The 20,487-nt window shown below is 39.2% G+C and overlaps 1 protein-coding gene across 4 annotated transcripts; it reads right to left on the minus strand.

The window, feature by feature from the left end:
* Positions 1-423: 423 nt before the first annotated feature.
* MTFR2 (mitochondrial fission regulator 2) lies at positions 424-16,715 on the minus strand. Of its 4 annotated transcripts, none has more exons than XM_043887996.1 (8): positions 16,391-16,715; positions 14,876-14,988; positions 8,961-9,065; positions 8,367-8,479; positions 6,928-7,163; positions 5,096-5,450; positions 2,282-2,469; positions 424-1,314 (listed from the first exon to the last, which is right to left on the minus strand). In XM_043887996.1, exons 2-7 carry the CDS (start codon positions 14,936-14,938, stop codon positions 2,283-2,285), a joined length of 1,059 nt encoding a protein of 352 aa, XP_043743931.1. In that variant the 5' UTR covers positions 14,939-14,988; positions 16,391-16,715; the 3' UTR covers positions 424-1,314; position 2,282. The 4 variants fall into 4 exon arrangements, with proteins under 4 accessions (XP_043743931.1, XP_043743929.1, XP_043743930.1 ...); XM_043887994.1 differs by having other exon boundaries at positions 15,835-16,715; XM_043887995.1 differs by having other exon boundaries at positions 15,768-16,715.
* Between the last annotated feature and the right edge of the window lie 3,772 nt (positions 16,716-20,487).

The raw sequence follows: 20,487 nt of genomic DNA on the forward strand, positions 1-20,487 counted from the left end.
GGGTTCACATTTCTGTGACTCAAAGCCTATTCCTCATGGTCGTAAGATGAATGCAGCATAGCCAGGCCTAACTGGAAGGTGCCAGGTGAAAGGGGTCGGAAATGGAGATAACCAGGCAGCCGACTCTCAACCACCATACCATGAAAACGGTAAGCAAACCGGGCTTTTTTAAAAGGAGAGAGCTTCCAAAATGGGTGGGTGCTGAGTCCATCCAAATGGAACCTAAGATGCATTTCCAGGGAAAAATGGAAATTGCCACACACTTAGTGTAAGGGCAGAGGGGAAAAACACCTATTCCAAACTTAAGTGTTTCATTGTATTGACCAAGAAACTAACTACACAACCCTCTTTCACCCCAAAAGTTCAGACTTCCTAAATGTAGTGAGAAGAAAACATGAACTTGAAGCGCTATAAAACACAAGTAAGTTCAAAAAGGTGTATTTACTTACAAAGGAACAGAGCACAATAAAGAACAAAGGAAATAAAATGACAGGTGTACATATTTACATAGCAAGTGTAGGCAAAACTTATCAGGAAGATTCTTTAAATACTTCTACAGTTGAGCATTTAACAATCAAAATCAGCTTCTAAGAATAATTCTTTATCACCTCAAGTGTTTTGGAGGGTTCAATCTATGATCCAAAGTATGACTCTCTTAGTGAAAAAATTATAAGTTTATATTCTTTGAAAATCTCCAAGTTGTTGGAGGCCAGGTAGACCACATCACTACCAATCTTTAAAAGAGTCAAAGACGCTTAAATAAGCAAGTCATAACTGATTTAAGAAATCTTTTTTAAAAATCCAAATGTACCGTCATCGGCTGTGTAGTACAATACAGACTTAGTTTGCATTACTTTCTTAATCCACTAAATGTTTTCTGTTACCTTATAATGAAGTCTTACCGTTCTCAAATGAGAAACATTAAATCGTTTACTATTTAGCTCTTAGGAAAATCATTCAAAGTATTTATTCAGCTTTAATAAACTTAACATATGTGGGAAAAAATGAAAAAGATCCATATACCTGACTATCATCAGTAGCCCGTTAACTGTTGGATCTTATAAAAACCAGACACAGGTCAGCATCCTTCTGACCTTTGCATAACATACCCCAGTGTACGGACTACATTTAAATTCATTAACAGGAGTCGCAATCCTTTCACAGGCAGGGAGAGGCTTGTCGGTATACTTCTGCAGGCCTGCCTTCGAGGGGTAGACACAGCCCCTGTTGCTCATGGCTTGGTCTACACCTGCTGGGTTTGTAGGTTCTTCCTTCAGTTCAACATACTTCTGACTTGAGAGACGGGGGTCCAAACTGAAATAAAGCAAATGTTTAATACATTATTCTGATGTAAAAAACAGAATAGCACCAAATGACCCTTTGAAGCTTAACTCATTCAATAGTAAGTAGTTGTCTGAGAGCGGGCTATGTGTCAGGCACAGCGCTCAGGGCTGAGGACACGGAAGGTGAGACCTCAGTTCTGCCGGAACTGACAGAGGAGAACAGCTCTCCCCTGCTCTGCTGCGCTGAGTTCTCATCTGCTTTTCGGCTTCCGTCCCTCCTCCTCTGCCAAGCCAGTGACACCCACTGGACGTTAGACTCTGTCCCTCTTTCACTCCACCCTTGTTCCCATGGCTTAATCCTCTTTACTTCCTCAACGAAACGATGAGATGGGAAACCACCCCCCAAATTAGGGTTATATCCGAAGTAAAGCAAAGAGGCTTCAAGTAAGGAGCAATCTTCAGGGTTAAGAGTTGAAATATATTGTGAATTTGTTTCAGTGTCCAGGGAGCATGGTCATTGAAGATAATTATGATCTCACTTGCTTTGTTAAGCACAATTATAAATATTCTATTTATCTAAATAATCCAGCCTTTACATGTGACCAGGAAAAATGCTGGGAGTATTCACATTTAAATATGGTTAGGTTGAATCTATTACATCATTCCTTTCTGGTCCTCTTAAAGTTACAGACGCCCAGTTCATACTGGGTGGTGACAGTGATAGACAGCAATGTCAAGTTAGCACATGTCCAGGATAAACCATTATAAACTTATGCATAAGTATTTTTCAAATCAAATGTTTTATCTCAAAAAACATCATAGTATGCTAAAAGCTAAAATGAGCATGTAAGTGAAAGTCAGTACAAACAACCAGAACATTAACAGCACACCATATCAACAATTTTATGGCTCAGTCCACATAATTACTTCAAAAGAATTTGAAGGTAAAGATACATCATGAACAATATGCATGAGAAAAACTGAAAATTTAACCTTACATTATAAGCGCACCCTTGAAGTTTCTGGACTAGAAAATGGAGAAGACTCCCAACAATTATCTTCTTTCTCAAAGGAATCTTCTTCTTGGAATGCAAATTTCTGCTTAAGTGCATGGGATATTAGAGACACTGGATCCCAAGGTGAGTCTTCTCTTTTCCTTTTATGAATGGGTCTGCCTCCAGGAGACCTAAAAAAATGGAATAACTTAAAACTTTGTGTATTAAGTTCCTTACTAAGAGCTTCCCAGGTGGCACTTGTGGTAAAGAACCCGCCGGCCTGTGCAGGAGATGTAAGAGACAGGTTCGATCCCTGGGTCAGGAAGATTCCCTGGGGAGGGCAAGGCAACCCACTCCGACTGAATTCTGGAGAATCTTTTGGACAGAGGAGGCTAGCAGGTCCCAGTCCGCGGGGTCACAAGGAGGTGGACACAACTGAAGCAAGTGCGCACAGAAGCCTTGACAAGCATAGCAAAAATATAAGCATTATACAGCAGAAATATAAGCACGACGTACTACAATCTAATCAGTCTTCAATAGATTGGAACGTTTTGCCTTAGGATAACAAATGTATGGATTAGGAATCAGAAAGCTGAGAAACCATATGGGGCTCTACCACCATCTGCTAGAACCTGGGATTTATCAAATATCATCTTTGTTTTTTCATTTTCTAATTCTCCAGTGGGTAGAAAAGTTTAAAGAAATATTTAATAACTTCTAAAAGGACTACAGAGTTCATGAAAAGAAAAACATCAGGCTGTTTGTTCACTCATTCAGTCTCAATGCTGACTATTTTGCCAGGCTCCATTTTTACACTCTGGGGGTAGAGAGGTAATCCTGCTCCCATGGAACACTCTAGGGGCAGGAGTTCATCAGTGAACAAGTAAGCAAGAACATCTGGGGCAGCAATTAGTGCTGTTAATAAAATAAAAGAGGGAGGGACTTCCCTGGTGATCCAGTAGCTAAGACTCCCCACTCCCAATGTAGGGGCCCCAGGTTTGAGCCCCAGTCAGGGAACTAGATCCCATTGCCACAACTAAGAGTTCGCATGCTGCAACTAAGACTCAGCGCAGCCAAATAAGTATTTTTTAAAATAAATAAATAAAAGAGAGAAATGTGATAGTGGCTAGGATAAAGCACTTTCGATGAGATGATGAGGATAAGTCTCTTAAAGGATTTGCCATTCTTGTTAAGGAAATGACAAGCAGTCAGTTTTACTGTAAACATCCAATGATGCATCAGAAAGGAGGCTGGCATCTGTTAGAAAGGGAAAACAGGTACAACTGGAGTGCAGTGAAGAAAGAAGGGAAGTAGGACGGGCTGTCAGAGACACAAGGGCTGAATCCAGGCCACAGCAAGGTGTCAAGATGTCATTCTAAGCACAGTGAAAACCACCAAAGGATTTTCAGCAGGGGAATGGCATGATCTGACTTCAATTTTTAAAGATCACTCTGGTCATTATTCATATACGGAGAATGGACAAGGAGGCAAGAATGAAAAGAGAGTGACCAGTTAAGAGGTCACTGCCAAAGTCCAAATTATATAAAATGGTGGCTTAAAGTGAAAGGTGGCAGTGAGGACAATTGAGGGTATATAGATTTGAGTGTGGCCTTCCCCCTCAAAAAATTATAACAGGAAAAACACATAGAAGAACTGAAAAGGATTTTCTTTAGAAGTATAATAAAAAAGCAAAGAGAAAGAAATCAGTAGAGGAAAGATATGAAGATAAGACAAATAATTCTGGCATTCAAACTTCTAATAGGAGTTTCAAGAAAAGGGAAGAAATAGGAGACATATCAGAAAAATATTTTAAGAAATTTTCAAAAATAAGGGACAACTGATTGAGTCCATAAGTGCTCAGCGTGAGAAATTTTAAAAGAACACTCCAGGGCTCATCGTCATGAATTTTGAGAACATTAGGATCAAAGAGAAGATCTCAAATGCTTCAAGAATAAGGAAACAGGTTTCATATATAGTATCAGGAATTAAAATGACATTAACCTTGCAACAGGAACACTGAGAGCTAGAAATGAGATAATGTCTTCAAAATTCTGAGGAAAAATGATTTTCTGCCAATTATATATCCAGCCAAACTAGCAAGTGTGAGAATAAAAAAAAAGTTTCAGATACACAAGATCTTAAAATAATTTAGCTTTTATGCATTCCTCAGGAAGCTACAGAAGACGGAACACCCAGGAAACAGGTGATGCAGCACTGGACAAACAGGATGCCCATGATGACAAAGGAAATCCTGAGGATAACAGTGCAGCAGGCTTAGGACCACAAGTAAGGTCAGAGAAGGACAGGGGGCTCCAAGAGGGGATTCCCAGGGTCTGGGGGGAATTCAGAGAGGCAACAGTTAACTGCCATAAAAAATAAAATTAGTTAACAAATAAAATGTAATTGTAGTATATGAAACGGCTTTCCTGTGAATGATTACTATTATAATAAGGATATAAATTCTGAACATGGATTTTAGACTGTGACTTAACCATATTGGGAAGATGTAATAAGAAGTGTATGTGTACATGTGTGTTAGGAGGTAGAATGTCTAAGAGAATGTATTTCAGATTTCTAACAATTCCAGTAAATATAACTAAAATACCAAAAAATAGCAAAAAGTACAATGTTGTTTCAAAAATATGAAGATAAGACACTAGGAGAGTCACAAAAATTTGAAAATGATTCTCTCTGGGAGCAGTATTTAGGGTGAAGAAGAATCAAAGAGAAGACTTACATATGTTTAGTTTGATAAAATAATTTCTTTAAATACCACTGATTAAATTTTGGTTCATTTTGCAAATTATGACAACACACCTTTCAATAGCACGTAGTTTAACCTTATTCATATCCTTTAGAACATCCAACATGTTTGGAATATCTTCATTTTTCTGGTGTTTTGAATGATGACTATAATTGGTCTTCCTAGCATCTGGTTGCAGATTTTTCACTTCAGTTGTTGAATTATCTGATGCACAAATATTATTAGATGCTATTTTCTTGAGAGAAGAACATGGAGGCTGTACAGAAGAAATCTGAGGAGGCGGTGGTGGAGGAAGAGAAGAAGGAAGCACTGAACTTGAAAACGAATCTTCTTTGACATTGAGTTGAGTAGCCCCTGATGATGGCTTTTGTCCAAAACCACTAGGCCTGTCATTCAAGTCCAAGAAACCTAGAGAAAATTTAGTCTGTTGAAAAATGATGCAAAACTGTCTCCGACATAACATGTAACACTAATTAGAATCAAAATAGGAACAATTTCTATAATGCTATCAAAATAATGACATGGTGGCCAAGAAGGAGAATCAACCCCATCTGCTTAGCAATTTCTGGAACAGTCAAGCAAATAGTAGATTTCTTTTTACACCAACTAGGATTCTTTGTGTAGGGGGAAGGGAGAGAATGCATTTCAAAGAGAAAGTAAAAAATGTTTTCAGTTACAATATAAATTTCATCCTCAGTTTACAAAAACTAAAACACAATCAACAGCTTGTGGCTAGAAACACACGAACTGATATATTCACTCTATGATGATACTGTAAACACCCAGGCACATATTTCTAGGCAAGAGCCTAAGATGGGTACCAAATACTTAAATTTTTCACAACAGATTTGCTCCTAAAATCATATGTAACATGACTACTTTTTAAAAAGTGTATATCTAATCTCATTTTTTATTCTATGGTAACATATACTATATAGTCTTTCATATAAATTATAAATCTATAATACTATATAAATATGGGTTATAAACAAATCATATGTGTGTTTATATAGACGTTTCTACATACATACAGATATGGTGTGTGTATGTATATTTTATTTAAAGCAAGTCACATCTCTAAAACTTTTAGAAAGAATCATCTAGAAAACAGTATTCACCTAGATTTGACGGAAGTATAGCAGCAATAACTTCAAACGACAAATATATGAACCTCAAATCTATACTCTTCTCTCAAATTAATACATCCCTCTGATTAAATTTCCAACGCTTTTCTAAAGACTTAGAAAAGCTTATAGTTGTCCATCCATATCCTCAGCCATATCCTCTACATCTGTAGATTCAAAAAACTGCTGATTGAAAATATTTTTTTAAAAAATTCCAGAATAGTTTCAAAAAGCCAAACTTGACCTGCCACGCACTAACAACCATTTACATAGCAATTCCATTGTATTTACAATGATTTGCATTTTATTAGGTGTTATAAGTAATGAGAGATGATTTAAAGTACAGAGGAAGATGGAGGATGTGACAGGTCATATACAAATATGCCATGTCATCTTATATAAGGGACGTAAGCATCCTTGGATTTTGGTGGCCACAGGGGTCCTAGAACCAAAATGCTGAGGGACAACTGTACTTAGAAAATCGGCTTTTAAATATAAAACTACCATCTTTGGCAGCATAGCTAGCTCTTCTTTAAACCAAAGCCATTCCGGTCACTGCAAATGCATCTTAATTTATTCTTAATAAACATCAGTGTTTGAATATATATACACATACACACACACACATGCAACATCCCTTCATATTCCATATCATCCAGAAGATATATTAGCAGCAAACACTCTTTTCTTACCTGGAACCGCACTGACTTAAACACTGGAGGAATATCATCCAACCAAAACGAAAACCCAACGTTACTTACCAGCTTTTGTACTGTTCCCCAGTTCTTGCCGTCCCACAATTGTGGCAATCTGAGAGCGAAGAAAAGCTAGCTCATCTTCAAGGGCAGCTATCTTTTTAATTGCAGTTTCACTTTCAGGCCAATCATTTTCTCTTGGTTTGTTATGCCTTAAAGCAGGTGTCAATGGACCTTCAACTAGTTGCAAAGGATGAAAAGATGCAATTTTCTCCTCTTCTTCATTTTTCCATGTAGTATTTCTATGGGTAGAATGAAGGAAAAAATGGAAAGAGAGAGATGGAGGAGGGAAAATTTTCTAAGAGAAATAATTTCTTTCAGTCAAAGAACAAAAACACTACAACAAAATCAGAATAGCACTCTTTACTTTGTAACTGTCTGTAGACTCACTGCGGACAAACAGTATCTTACACAACTTTGTATTCTCAATACCCAGAACAGAATGTTGCCTTTAGCAGGTGACCAAAAGTGATCAGTGAATAAAGGGACACATCTTGCTTTCAAACTGTAAACCAAAAATAATTATCCTATAACTGTTCTATTAATGTCAAATAGTACAAATGGATTTATTTAGAAATGAAGTTAATTTATTTAGAAATTCTACATAGTTGGAATATAAGGCATGAAAGGATTCCATGTTAAATTGGGGTAAATGCTCTAATTTTTTGAAAATTTATAAACCAGCTTTACATAGAATAAATTTAAGCAGAAATTTTTGAATAATTGACCTTTATTGTACTTACAGCCTGTATTCCCAAGCAGTAAAACATTCAAATGATGAAATATATTTAACATCATTGCCTGGTACATAGTAAACACTATATAAATTTTGGCTAAATATATAAAACAAAATAGATCTAGTATTGGACTTCCCTGGTGATCCAGTGGTTAAGAATTTGCCTGCCAATGCTGGGAACACGAGTCCGATCCCTGGTCAGGAAGATTCCCCTTGCCGAAGGGCAAATAAGATTGTGCACCACAACTACGAAGCCTGTGCTCTAGGGCCCACAAGATGCAATTCACCAAGTCCACGCTCTGCAACAAGAGGCTACCTCAATTAGGAGCCCCTGCACTACAACTAGAGAAAGCCCACATAAAGCAACAAAGACCTGGAGTAGCCAGAAATAAATAATTTAAAAAAAAAAATCCAGTATTTAGTATACAGGAAAGAGCTTTCTCCTAAAAATGAATGTGGTGATCTTCAAATCCTTTTAATATCATTCCTTCATAGGCCTGGGTCAGGTTTAAACGTGCATTAAGAAAAACAAGCCAAAAATGAGAAAAAACACCAGTCATCCTTATCATGAAGACATTGGTAGGACTCAGCGTACTAGAGATACACAAAATAAATGAAAAGGCTCACTTAGTCTGAACACACTTCAACACGGGCAAGAATTCAGATTGTAGCCCACACCCCACTTTTGCAAGATATGTAGAAAAATTACCGAAATCTGAGATAACTGGCTTCCTCATCATGTGCCACACACCAAACGTCAGCAAAAGACGGAACTACAGATCCACAGTTAGCCGGGTCCATAGAGTTCAAGAGCGGAACCAGCTAAAGGGAAAAAGGGAAAAGAAAGTCAGAGCTCTGCGGGAAGTCAGGGCGAGACGAACGCCTGTGGAAACCACTTACACAAGTTAAACTCCACAAGTGTGAAAATTTCACAAGTGTGCAAAGGAAAAAGGATATGCAAGAGAAAACCATACACCTGTTCGCAAGCAAAAGGACTCAGGAAAACCCAGTTCTAAAGTCTGAGCGTGTGGCGCCGTTCTCTCCCCAGGAATGTCATCCAACATAAAACACAGACTAAAAAAAATCAAAGAAACGACTCGGATTTCTTCACATCTGCCAATCTTGGGATATAATTATTTAAAGTAATAAAGACAAAAACACAGGTGAAATCACTTGTTCCCAAGATAAGCTACAGGTTTCTGGTTTGCAGGAAACATTTCTTCTTCTGTTCCAGTCTATGTCCCTATTTCCCTATAGAAATTTTTATACATGGTACTTAAATAATACACGTTGACTGACTTACCTCAAAATTAGGCCTGGGACAAGGTTCTAAAGGAAGAAATTTCCCAATGATACGAACAATACTCCGAGCTGATCCATAGTCTTTGTTTTCCCAAATGTGTAAAACCTATTTAAACATAAATCACTATTTAAAAAGTAGTACTATATTGAGCATGTTTATACTGTTTATGAAAAGAACAAATGTTAAAGATAGAATAGCATTTTTTTTTAAATATAGAATAGCATGCTTTTAAATTATTTTCTTCAAAGAATCAAACTATTCACATGTACTTTTTAAAAAGCAAGGGTACAGGGGAGTTCAGCAGAGGGGGGAAGTTAACATAAGCACATTCCAGGAAGATCTTCTGCGAAAGCACCACAAATTCATTTCCTTTTATTTCTGATAATGACCAAATATCCTGGGGAACTTTATTAATTTTTAAAAATTGACAATGTCAATTTCTCAAGCAATGAAGTAATACAGAGTATATTCATGTAATTTCCTTTAAAGAGGTGAATAAATAAATCATGCCCTAGACAATTTAAGAATGCTTTACTTACTGTGGTATTGGCACAAAAACAGACATGTAGATCAATAGAACAGAACAGAGAGCCCAGAAATAAACCCACCCATGCACGATCAATTAACCTATGATATGGGAGGCAAGCATATACAATGGAGAAAAGACAGTCTCTTCAGCAAGTTGTGTTGGAAAGATGCACAGCTACATGCAAATCAGTGAAATTAGAACACTCCCTTACACCACGCATAACAATAAACTCAAAATGATTTAAAGACCTAAACATAAGATATGATACCATAAACTCATAGAACAGAACATAGGCAAAATATTCTCAGACATAAATTCTAGCAATATTTTCTCAGATTGGTCTCCTAAGGCAAAAGAAATAAAAGCAAAAACAAACAAACAGGATCTAATCAAATTCAGAAGCTTTTGCACCACATGAAAACCATAAACAAAACAAAAAGACAACCTACAAAACATTTGCAACCAACAACTGGATAATATCCAAAACATACAAACAGCTCATACAACTTTCTAGTAGCTACATTTGAAGAGTAGAAAGAGACAAGTGAAATTAATTTACTTAATGTATTTAATTCATATATGCATATTATGTCAATGTGAAATCAATATTTTTTAAAAACAATGACATTATTTTATAATACATTATTTTTTTCAGACTAAATCTTCAAAATCCATTGTATATTTTATACCTGTAACAGATCTCAACTTAGACATTTCAAGTATTTAAAAGTGACAACCACACTGATCAGTACAGCCTATGATACAGATGCCTGACTTAATTAACATTATTATCTCTGTGGTTCTGCAGATCACTCACAGGTGCACCCTTGCTAAGAACCACAGGCCTAGACACTTCACTACAGTGAGGGCCACTATTGTCACACACAGTCATGTAATTCTTGGTTAATGTGAATGTCTTGCTCTGCAATTCCCATCCTGCCAAACTTCTGTCCTTCTCTCTCATTCCTTCATTGCCACTAACCATCTTCACCACTCCTATGATTTCACCTCCCTCTTATATTTCTGCTCTGGCACCCTCCAGCTAACTTCACTGACTGTCCTACTAAGTAGGGATTATCAAGTTGTTTCCATGATATGTTCAGTTCAGATCAGCGCAGTCGCTCAGTCATGTCCGACTCTGCAACCCCGTGAACCACAGCACACCAGGCCTCCCTGTCCATCACCACTCCCGGAGTCCACCCAAAATCATGTCCATTGTGTCGCTGATGCCATCCAGCCATCTCATCTTCCATCGTCCCCTTTTCCTCCTGCCCTCAATCTTTGCCAGCATCAGGCGCTTTTCAAATGAGTCAGCTCTTCGCATCAGGTGGCCAAAGTATTGGAGTTTCAGCTTCAACATCAGTCCTTCCAATGAACATTCAGGATTGATCGCCTTTAGGATGGACTGGTTGGATCTCCTTGCAGTCCAAGGATCTCTCAAGAGTCTTCTCCAACACCACAGTTCAAAAGCAGTAGTAAATATTGGTCCACTCCTGTCTGGAGCAGCCAAACAGAAACATCAGGATTCCACGTCACACTCCACCTCACGACGTGAGAGTGAGTGAGGTGGTGGCCTCGCTTGTGAAGGAGTCGCTGTAGCCGTGGGGGGGGCACCGGCACTGCATTCACCTGTGGGCCCCGGGGCTCGCCTGAGGCCGGGGAGGAGTGTCTGTTCAGACAGTGATTCTGATGACGTGAAGAATCGGTTGACTGGTTGTGAAATCCTGGATTGAGTTCATGAGGCCTAATGTTTAACAGTTTGATACATGGATGTGCATTAATTTAGTTACACTTTTCTTTAAACTTGAAATCATTCTCTTTCTTAGAAACCAATTTTAATAAAAGTTGTTAATAGCAAAAAAAAAAAAAAAAAAAGCATCAATTCTTCAGCGCTCAGCTTTCTTTATAGTTCAACTCTCACATCCATACATGACCACTGGAAAAACCATAGCCTTGACTAGATGGACCTTTGTTGACAAAGTAATGTCTCTGCTTTTTAATATGCTGTCTAGGTTGGTCATAACTTTCCTTCCAAGGAGTAAGCATCTTCTAATTTCATGGTTGCAATCACCATCTGCACTGATTTTGGAGCCCAGAAAAATAAAGTCTGACACTATTTCCACTGTTTCCCCATCTATTTGCCATGAAGTGATGGGACCGGATGCCGTGATCTTAGTTTTCTGAATGTTGAGCTTTAAGCCAACTTTTTCACTCTCCTCTTTCACTTTCATCAAGAGGCTCTTTAGTTCCTCTTCACTTTCTGCCATAAGGGTGGTGTCATCTGCATATCTGAGGTTATTGATATTTCTCCCTGCAATCTTGATTCCAGCTTGTGCTTCCTCCAGCCCAGCATTTCTCATGATGTACTCTGCATATAAGTTAAATAAGCAGGTGACAATATACAGGCTTGACCTACTCCTTTTTCTATTTGGAACCAGTCTGTTGTTCCATGTCCAGTTCTAGCTGTTGCTTCCTGACCTGCATACAGGTTTCTCAAGAGGCAGGTCAGGTGGTCTGGTATTCCCATCTCTTTCGGAATTTTCCAGTTTATTGTGATCCACACAGTCAAAGGCTTTGGCATAGTCAATAAAGCAGAAATAGACGTTTTTCTGAAACTCTCTTGCTTTTTCAATGATCCAGTGGATGTTGGCAATTTGATCTCTGGTTCCTCTGCCTTTTCTAAAACCAGCTCAAACATCTGGAAGTTCATGGTTCATGTATTGCTGAACCCTGGCTTGGAGAGTTTTGAGCATTACTTTACCAGCGTGTGAGATGAGTGCAATTGTGCGGTAGTTTGAACATTCTTTGGTATTGCCTTTCTTTGGGACTGGAATGAACACTGACCTTTTCCAGGCCTGTGGCCACTGCTGAGTTTTCCAAATTTGCTGACATATTGAGTGCAGCACTTTCACAGCATCATCATTTAGGATTTGAAATAACTCAATTGGAATTCCATCACCTCCACTAGCTGTGTTCATAGTGATGATATGTTCATTATTACCCCAAAATGGTTCATTCTTTTGATACTGTTCTTGTGTTACTAATGGATGAACCACCCCATTCATCTAAGAGTAGATGAACTACTCTTAGCTAGAGAAAAAAAAATAAGAAAATAACATTTAGAAAGACAACTTCCGCTGGGTATTCTGCAACCTCTTCATAACATGTTTTGTTCACTACTGTGTCACCCAGAGCAATTGCCCATCTCTGAAATCCCCAAGGCTACCATTTCCATTATCTGCAAGTGGTCTTGCCTCTGCTCTTCAGAAAACCAGTGACTGATATAACATACTTCACCTTTCATTTCTCTCCATATAAAATCTCTCCACCATCTCTCACTTTAATTCTACTCTTTTTTGATGGTGCTGTTTGCAATTTTATTAGTTTTTTTTAGTTAAAGTATAGTTGATCCACAATGTTGTGTCAACCTCTGCTATACAACAAAGTGACTCAGTTACACGCAGACATTCCTTTTTTATATTCTTTTCCATTATGGCTTATCACAGGATACTGAATATAGTTCCCTGTGCCACTAAACAGTGTGATCGTCTTTATCCATCCTACATATAATACTTTACATTTGCTCATCCCAAACTCCCAGTTCTTCCTTCCCTCTCCCGATCCCTTGGCAAACACAAGTCTGTTCTTCATATCTGTGAGTCTGTTTTGTAGATAGGCTCATTTATACCATATTTTAGATTCCACTTATAAGTGAGATCACATGATATTTGTCTTTCTCTTTCTGACTTACTTCACTTAGTATGATAATCTCGAATTGCATCCATGTTGCTGCAAATGGCATTATTTTGAGACTTTTATTCTACTTTTGAGCATCCTTCTTCCTTCCAAGGCCTTATTTACTTCTGTTCCCTGACCAACTACTTTCTCCAGGGCACTGCTCAATCGTTCTCTCACTTGTATCTTAATTTTTTTCTATGATTAAGGATAAAATGCTTACAAACACAAAGTTGCCTCTAACACTGAAGACTGCTGAAGCCACTTTCCTTCCTGGACCATTCTTCAAACTGCTACAGCTCGGCTGCCACTCTCCCCCTGCAGAAACCCCTAACGCCACCGGTAATCTGATAACCAACCAGCAGCAACTATGGATTAGCAAGTCTTCAGCTACCACTTGGTCTTTGTTATTTTTAACCTCCCCAATTCTGAAATTCAAAATGCTTTGTGATGGACATCCTCTATCATCAAATAACAGAAGTACACAGATAACTCCAAATCTCAATCTCTTTTCTTTCCTACACCCAGAACCACATATCTAATTATCTGCAAGATATTTGTATTTATATATTCCAACAGATTTACCTTATCTCCCTAGGAGAAAGTAGTTCCTCATACTGAGCTGTCCATTTTTATTAATGGCTCCATCGTTCTTCAACTTACTTTTGTTCAAAATCCTTTATTTATCCTTGACTATTCTAATTCACCACACCAAATAGCAACAATTTGCCCACTTTCTGTATGCCCCTTTATTATTTTGTCTTATATGTACTCTTATAGCTATATGTATATGTTTCTCATATCTCACACTATAAGAATAATGAACACAAGAAAGATGCGTTGCTACTCTGCATCACCTCCAGAACTATGCATATTGTCTTAGATCTTAGATGTCATAGCTTCTCAGTAAGTAGACAAAATCTGATTTACGATTCTCACACCTAAGTCAACCTTTCTCCTGAATTTGCTGAAATATATAACTCATCATTCTATAACAAATGTCAAACACTTTTTTTTCAACTTTTTATTAAGGACTGATGTTGAAGCTGAAACTCCAGTACTTTGGCCACCTGATGCGAAGAGCTGACTCATTTGAAAAGCCCCTGATGCTGGGAAAGATTGAAGGCAGGAGGAGAAGGGGACAACAGAGGATAAGATGGTTGGATGGCATCATCGACTCAATGGACATGGGTCTGGGTGGACTCCGGGAGTTGGTGATGGACAAGGAGGCCTGGCGTGCTGCAGTTCATGGGGTCGCAGAGTCGGACATGACTGAGCGACTGAACTGACTGACTGGCTGACAGTTGACTGACAATGTTGTGTTAGTTTCAGGTTCACATTACCTTAAATAAAACCACTAGAATTTTTTAAATATTTTATCTACGAGGGTCATGTCTGTCTTTCACTTCGTCATGTCTATCTTTTGCTTGGTTTCGATCTTTCATCAGCTTTTGACCCTTCAAGTAAATAGGTTCCTAATAATCATATCCTTTTTTTAACTCAAATTATCAAAGCTACACTATTGCAAACTTGCCTTTGTTACACCTTATACAGAAATAACAATTTTGCCTTGAATGTTGACATATAAATCACTTCCAAAATAAGACTCCAAATACAACAGGTTCATTCAAATCCATTAAAAACCATTTACCTGGTTTATGGGAACACCAAAATATTCCAGCATCTCTCGTAAGATACTCAATATGAATGACATTGATGAGGCAAATACAGAAGCAAATTCAAAGAAACATTGTTTCTTGATACCTTAAGGGGAAAAAAATAAGAAAACATTACTCTTGATAAATAACTGCTGCACACACAAACAAAAAAGCCTTCGTTACACATTACACCATCAATGAAACTAATCTTTCTGGCCAGCATTATTTTGAGGTGAGGAGAGAAAAAGAGGAATGGGGGAATGGGGAAGGGCTGGGTTAAAAAACAAAAACAAAAAAAACTTCAATTTATCAGTTAAGTTGCATTAAAAATTCATAGGATTTTTTGAACCTCTTAAGGGACGCAGCGCTCAGCTGCTCAGTCGTGTCCAACTCTTTGAGATCCCGTGGACTGTAGCCCACCAGGCTCCTCCTTCCATGGAATTTTCCAGGTAAGAATACTGGGTTGCCATAGGCTCCTTCAGGGGATCTTCCCAGCCCAGGGATCAAACTCACATCTCCTGCATCAGCAGGCGGATTCTTTACCACCGCGCCACCTAGTTAATAAATATCAATCAAGGATAGGCTGGAAACTTAGCAGGAAGCCTTCAATTTAGTTGCAACAGCGAGAGCCGAAAGCTTCGCCTCCCTCCGAAAGCTACGGCTGAGACTAAGCAGGGATGAGATCAGCCCTTCCTCGAGGGCAGGCAGGCGGCCGACTAGAGACTTTGACCAAACAAAAGGAATAATAACACTTCCTTACGGACTATAGGCGCACCACCCATCTCTCCTCGCTCATTCTAAAGATAAGGAGTATGAAGCCCAGACAGGTGACGTGACTTGGTCACCCAACTACTAAGTAACAGACCGAGACTAGTTCCGGCTTACGTCACTCCCTTTGGCCCCAAGCCGCCTCGGGGTCTCTCCGCTCGGTGAGCGCCGTCGCCTGGCTCACCTTCCTCCGAAGCCCAGCCTCCTGGCAACCGCGGGAACTTTAAGCTGCAGTCATTAAGGAACCTCGCGGCGGAATCCGCAGAGGACGAGGCCAGGCGTGCTCTCGTCCCGATTCAGGAGCGCTTAGAGGTCCACACGTGCCCGCACTCGCGCCCCGGCTTGTCTGCCACGGGCGGAAACACCTCCACTGGCCCAGGAATTGTCCCTGAAGCCCCTCACCCAGGCGGGGTAACCGGGATGAAGACTCGGCCTTCCTCCAGTGCGACACTCAGCCTGCGACTTAGACAAGACCGCTACTTCCGCGTCCCAGGACGAAAATTAAACTCCGCGGGCCTTGACCCAAGCCCGATGTCATTGGACAAACCTTTAGATCGCTGCTTGTGATTGGTTACGGAAGGTTATTTAGACCCACAGAATGTCCTTTTCCCTCAAGAAGGCGGGCCTTCAGCGGGGCAGCCAATGGAAGCTTAGAGTCAACGGGTGGGCGTGGCAGATAGCTCAAAATGGCGACGCATGCTCAGAACGTGTCTCTAGGTTTCCCCGGCGCTGTCAAATACCTGCGTAGGAAGCCTGGCGTTGTGGAATCTTATGGCCTCTGGGCCAGGCTCACGATCCCGAGTTCGTGCCCCGTACAGATCATCGCAGGGAAAGTGTGTCGTCCTCTACATACAGACCCCTCTCCCAAGTACGCTTGTCGTGGAGTGTCGCGATTTATTGTTTAATCATTCGTCCATTCAGCGAACATCTGTTGTTTATGGGACTAGTGAACCAGTGAAATTGCTCAGTCATGTTCGACTCTGCGATCCCATGGACTGTGCCCTACCAGGCTTCTCCATCCGTGGGATTTTCCAGGCAATTCCAGTACTGGAGTGGGTTGCCATTTCCTTCTCCAGGGGATCTTCCCGACCCAGGGATCGAACCCAGGTCTCCCGCATTGAAGGCAGACGCTTTACCGACTGAGCCACCAGGGAAGCCCTGTTTATGTTTAAGGGATTAGCAGGTGCTTAAACACTGTCACCGAGAAATCTGCAGCATTCATGAAATGCTCCAGGTTATCTAGGCTATCAAATATGAGACGTATGCTGACCTGGTCTAGCCGATGATGGTTAAGCGATGACCAAGTCCTGGCAGTTGATATCTCAATTTTCAGTTCTGATCTTAAGTTAATGGGCTTTATGAGACACTACAGCTCCTGCTTTTCATATTTCAGCATGAAATGCATTGGAGTAACTTAATAATTTAAGATTGTCTCCTGCTGACCAACACAATTTTTAAGTGGGAGAATTTTCCAACAAATTTCTCTGTGTCCACAACATGTATTCATTCAGCTAACACTGGATGTCTACTATGTGCAAGGCATCATTCTGACCACAGATAATGCAATTAGCAAGGTAGCTAAGATCCTTACCCTCCTGGAAGTTACATTCTAGTGGAGACCTGAGGTTTCTCTGAACACCATATAAATAGCATGTCTCCATTCTCTTTTCATGATTTATTTTTCTTTACAGTACTCAGACCATGTAGTATTTATGCTCTACCTACTGCCAAACTAAACTCCAGAACAGGAACTCTGTCTTGACCCATGCTGCATCTCCAGCATTTTAGAGGAATACCTGGTATATTTGATGAGCATTCAATTAAGAGTTTGTTGAGTAAAATTCTTCTATATGCTTAAGAGAAAACAGATACCAAGAATGATTTGACACTAAGAAACTGGCAGAACAATAGTGCTTAAAGTCATAGGCCCAGTAGTATAAGCTAGATAGGATGAAGGGAGCAGGAGAGGGCTGCTGGACAAATCTAACAGGAAATAAATGGATCAGCAAATAAATCATGATCTTGTAACTTCCTCTTTCCAATCTGGTATCAAACAGCACACAATAGGGCCAAAAGGCAAAATATCCCTTGAAAGAATGAGAAGGAAAACCAGTAGTACTAACACCTCCTTCAGGCTGCACTATTAATAGAACTCAACTGATCCAAGTGCAAGATGGGCCCAGGTCAAATGCTACACCTTCCATGAATGTCTTGCTGACAACTTTCCTCTAACTCTTCAGAGATCCTTCCTCCATTTTTATGTGTACCAAAACAGTCATACATACCACACCTTGCTAATCTTTTATGCAACATGACATTATTTTTCTATGACTTTTAAGTGAAATTACTGTCCTGAACTTTGAGAATGATGCAGGATTCAGTAAGTCTTTTCTACCTTTTCTGTCATTTAGTGGTGTTTGAAAATATGGTGGCATGCATTCCAAGATCTTCCTGGCTGTGTTCCCCTCTCCCAGTTGAATCTAGGCCCTTTTCATCTCCTGTCTCTACTCTGCCCATTAAGATTCCTTTCAGTCCTTTCCTCACTGTCGGGTCCTGTCCTTAAAAGGGAGTCTTTAAAAAAATAAATAAATAAAAATAAAAAATAAAAGGGAGTCTTGTCTTGACAGGTCTACTTTTAAGAGTTCTCTGAGGTCAAGGGCTCCAGTCTCTCCAGGCCTTACTGTGGGTGCCTTGTGCTCACTCCTGGAGGGGACAAAGCCCCTGTTTTAGCAGGCTCATTTGAGAACCTCCTTTTCCAGCCTGTCAGATGCTACCCAACTCTTACTTTTACTCACACAGGAATCAGTACCAGGCAGGTTGGTGATCTGTCCCCATCCCGCAACTTGCAGGTTAATAGGAAAAGCTTGTCACCTTTGGTTTTATTATCTCTATATATATATTTTCCCAGAATCATTAATAATACATTACTGTTAATCATCACACTAGGTACTGTATTCTCAAGAGCAAGAAATTTTGATTCAACTTTAAACCCAATGCTAGGAATACTTTCCCAGTGAATAAATGGAGGTTGAGGGCTAGTTTGAACAAAGGCTAGAAAGTTAGGTACTTAATCTTGTGAACTGCCCAGTTACAAACCCCATTAGTCTTCTGACACAAACTTCAATTTTAGGTGATTAGGAGGACTCCAATTATTGTAATTACCTTAAGTAATGTGGCAGGATACAATGTTAACATTCTACCAAGTGTGTAACAGCCTGTCCATAGTATGTTATGTCCTACACAACATATAATGCTAATTATTAAACATTTTACTCTAGCAAAGAATGACACATAAGCAGGAGTTGCCAGCCTGAAAGAGTAAGGACAAGAGGAATTTTCTGATTTTTCGCTAAGGTATAAGATTTTAAGACAGATAAATGAACAAGGAGTAGGATAAGGCAAACGATTTAAAAAAAAAAAAAAAAAAAAAAAACTCACAGAAAATTCCTGTAGTTCATCCTAAGATTTAGGCAACAAGAAATCAATTTTAGTTTAAAACTTTTTTTCAATTGAAAAACATTTCACTGATGGCCATTAAAAAAAGAAATTTAAAGGTCAAGATTTCCAAATGAGAAGACTGCTGCAGTAACTGAGGTAAATGTGATGAGCATCTTTACCAGTTATCACAGGGGTGAAAAGAGCCACATGTTGACTTTGAAAGTTGAGTATCATCACCAAATGTAAACATAAAATCACTGTATACTGACATTAACCAGTGAAATTTGTTTTTAAAATATTGTTTGGCTGCCTCCGGTATTAGTTGCATCATACAAGACCTTTGATTGTGGCACGGGGACTCTCTAGTTGTGGGCCCTGGATTCAGCAGTTTAGGCACATGGGCTCAGTTGCTCTATGGCAATGTGGGATCTTGGTTCCCCAATTAGGTATCAAATCTGTGTCCCTGCATTGCAAGGCAGATTCTTAACCACTGGACCACCAAGGAAGTCTCTAAATTACATATTTTAAGTATTGTTTTATGACTCCATTTGGTGATGATATTCAACTGCTTTCAAAAAAAATCCAAGTGCATTTAACATTCCCCTCCTAGCAGCCACAGAAGTACCCTGGAAATTAAGTTTCTAGAGAATTTCCTGTGTCCAGTGGTTAGGATCTGACGCTTTCACTGTCAGGGCCCAGGCTCAATCCCTGCTTAGGGAACTAAGACTCTGCAAGCTGTGTGCAAACTCCAAAAAGTTTCCTTTTCTAATACAAATAAGCCAGAAAAATTATGACCTCCCATAATCAAGGATTAGGGAAGATTACAAATAAACCACCATTCTGGAGGTTGAGAGTGGTAATTTTGTGGCTTTTCACAAGCCATACATTTGCAATTACTATGATAGTACCAAGAAGTTATCATTGTCAAATACAGACTTCATACTGTGAATGTACATCCTTTCTTCACCTAAGTTTATGGTTTACTTACTATCATTTTTTTGCTTGTCCCAATTTATTTTATGGGGTGGCGTTTGTGGGAAGGCTTTTTATTTTATATGGGACTATAGTTTATTTACAATGTTGTGTTAGTTTCAGGTATACAACCAAGTGGCTCAGTTATACATGTACCTTTTTCAAATCTTCTCCCATTTAAGCTATTACAGAATATTAAGCACAGTTCCTCCCTATGCTATACAATATGTTTTTGTTGGTTACGTATTTTAAACATATATCATCTACTTTTGGGGCTCATTATTATTCAATCAACAAGCTGGGCAACTCTAAGATTACTAAGAAAAATCTGATTCCAATTCTTAGAACAGTATTAAAACCACTTATTGTTTTCTACTTTCAAGAATCAAGATTATCTTCTGCACTTTAAAAGCACTGCAAATCAGCT

This window comes from Cervus elaphus, chromosome 26 (assembly GCF_910594005.1).
Source record: "Cervus elaphus chromosome 26, mCerEla1.1, whole genome shotgun sequence".
Classification (NCBI taxonomy): Eukaryota; Metazoa; Chordata; class Mammalia; order Artiodactyla; family Cervidae; genus Cervus; species Cervus elaphus.

Bases quoted from the DNA above. Each gene is read 5' to 3' on its own strand.
- MTFR2 (XM_043887996.1), bottom strand. From the start codon at position 14,938: ATGTCATTCATATTGAGTATCTTACGAGAGATGCTGGAATATTTTGGT. The intron at 9,066-14,875 runs GTAAATGGTTTT...ATGTTTAAATAG, and splicing joins TTGGTGTTCCCATAAACCAG to GTTTTACACATTTGGGAAAA. The intron at 5,451-6,927 runs GTAAGTAACGTT...AATTTTCTCTAG, and splicing joins GGGGAACAGTACAAAAGCTG to GTTTCTTGGACTTGAATGAC.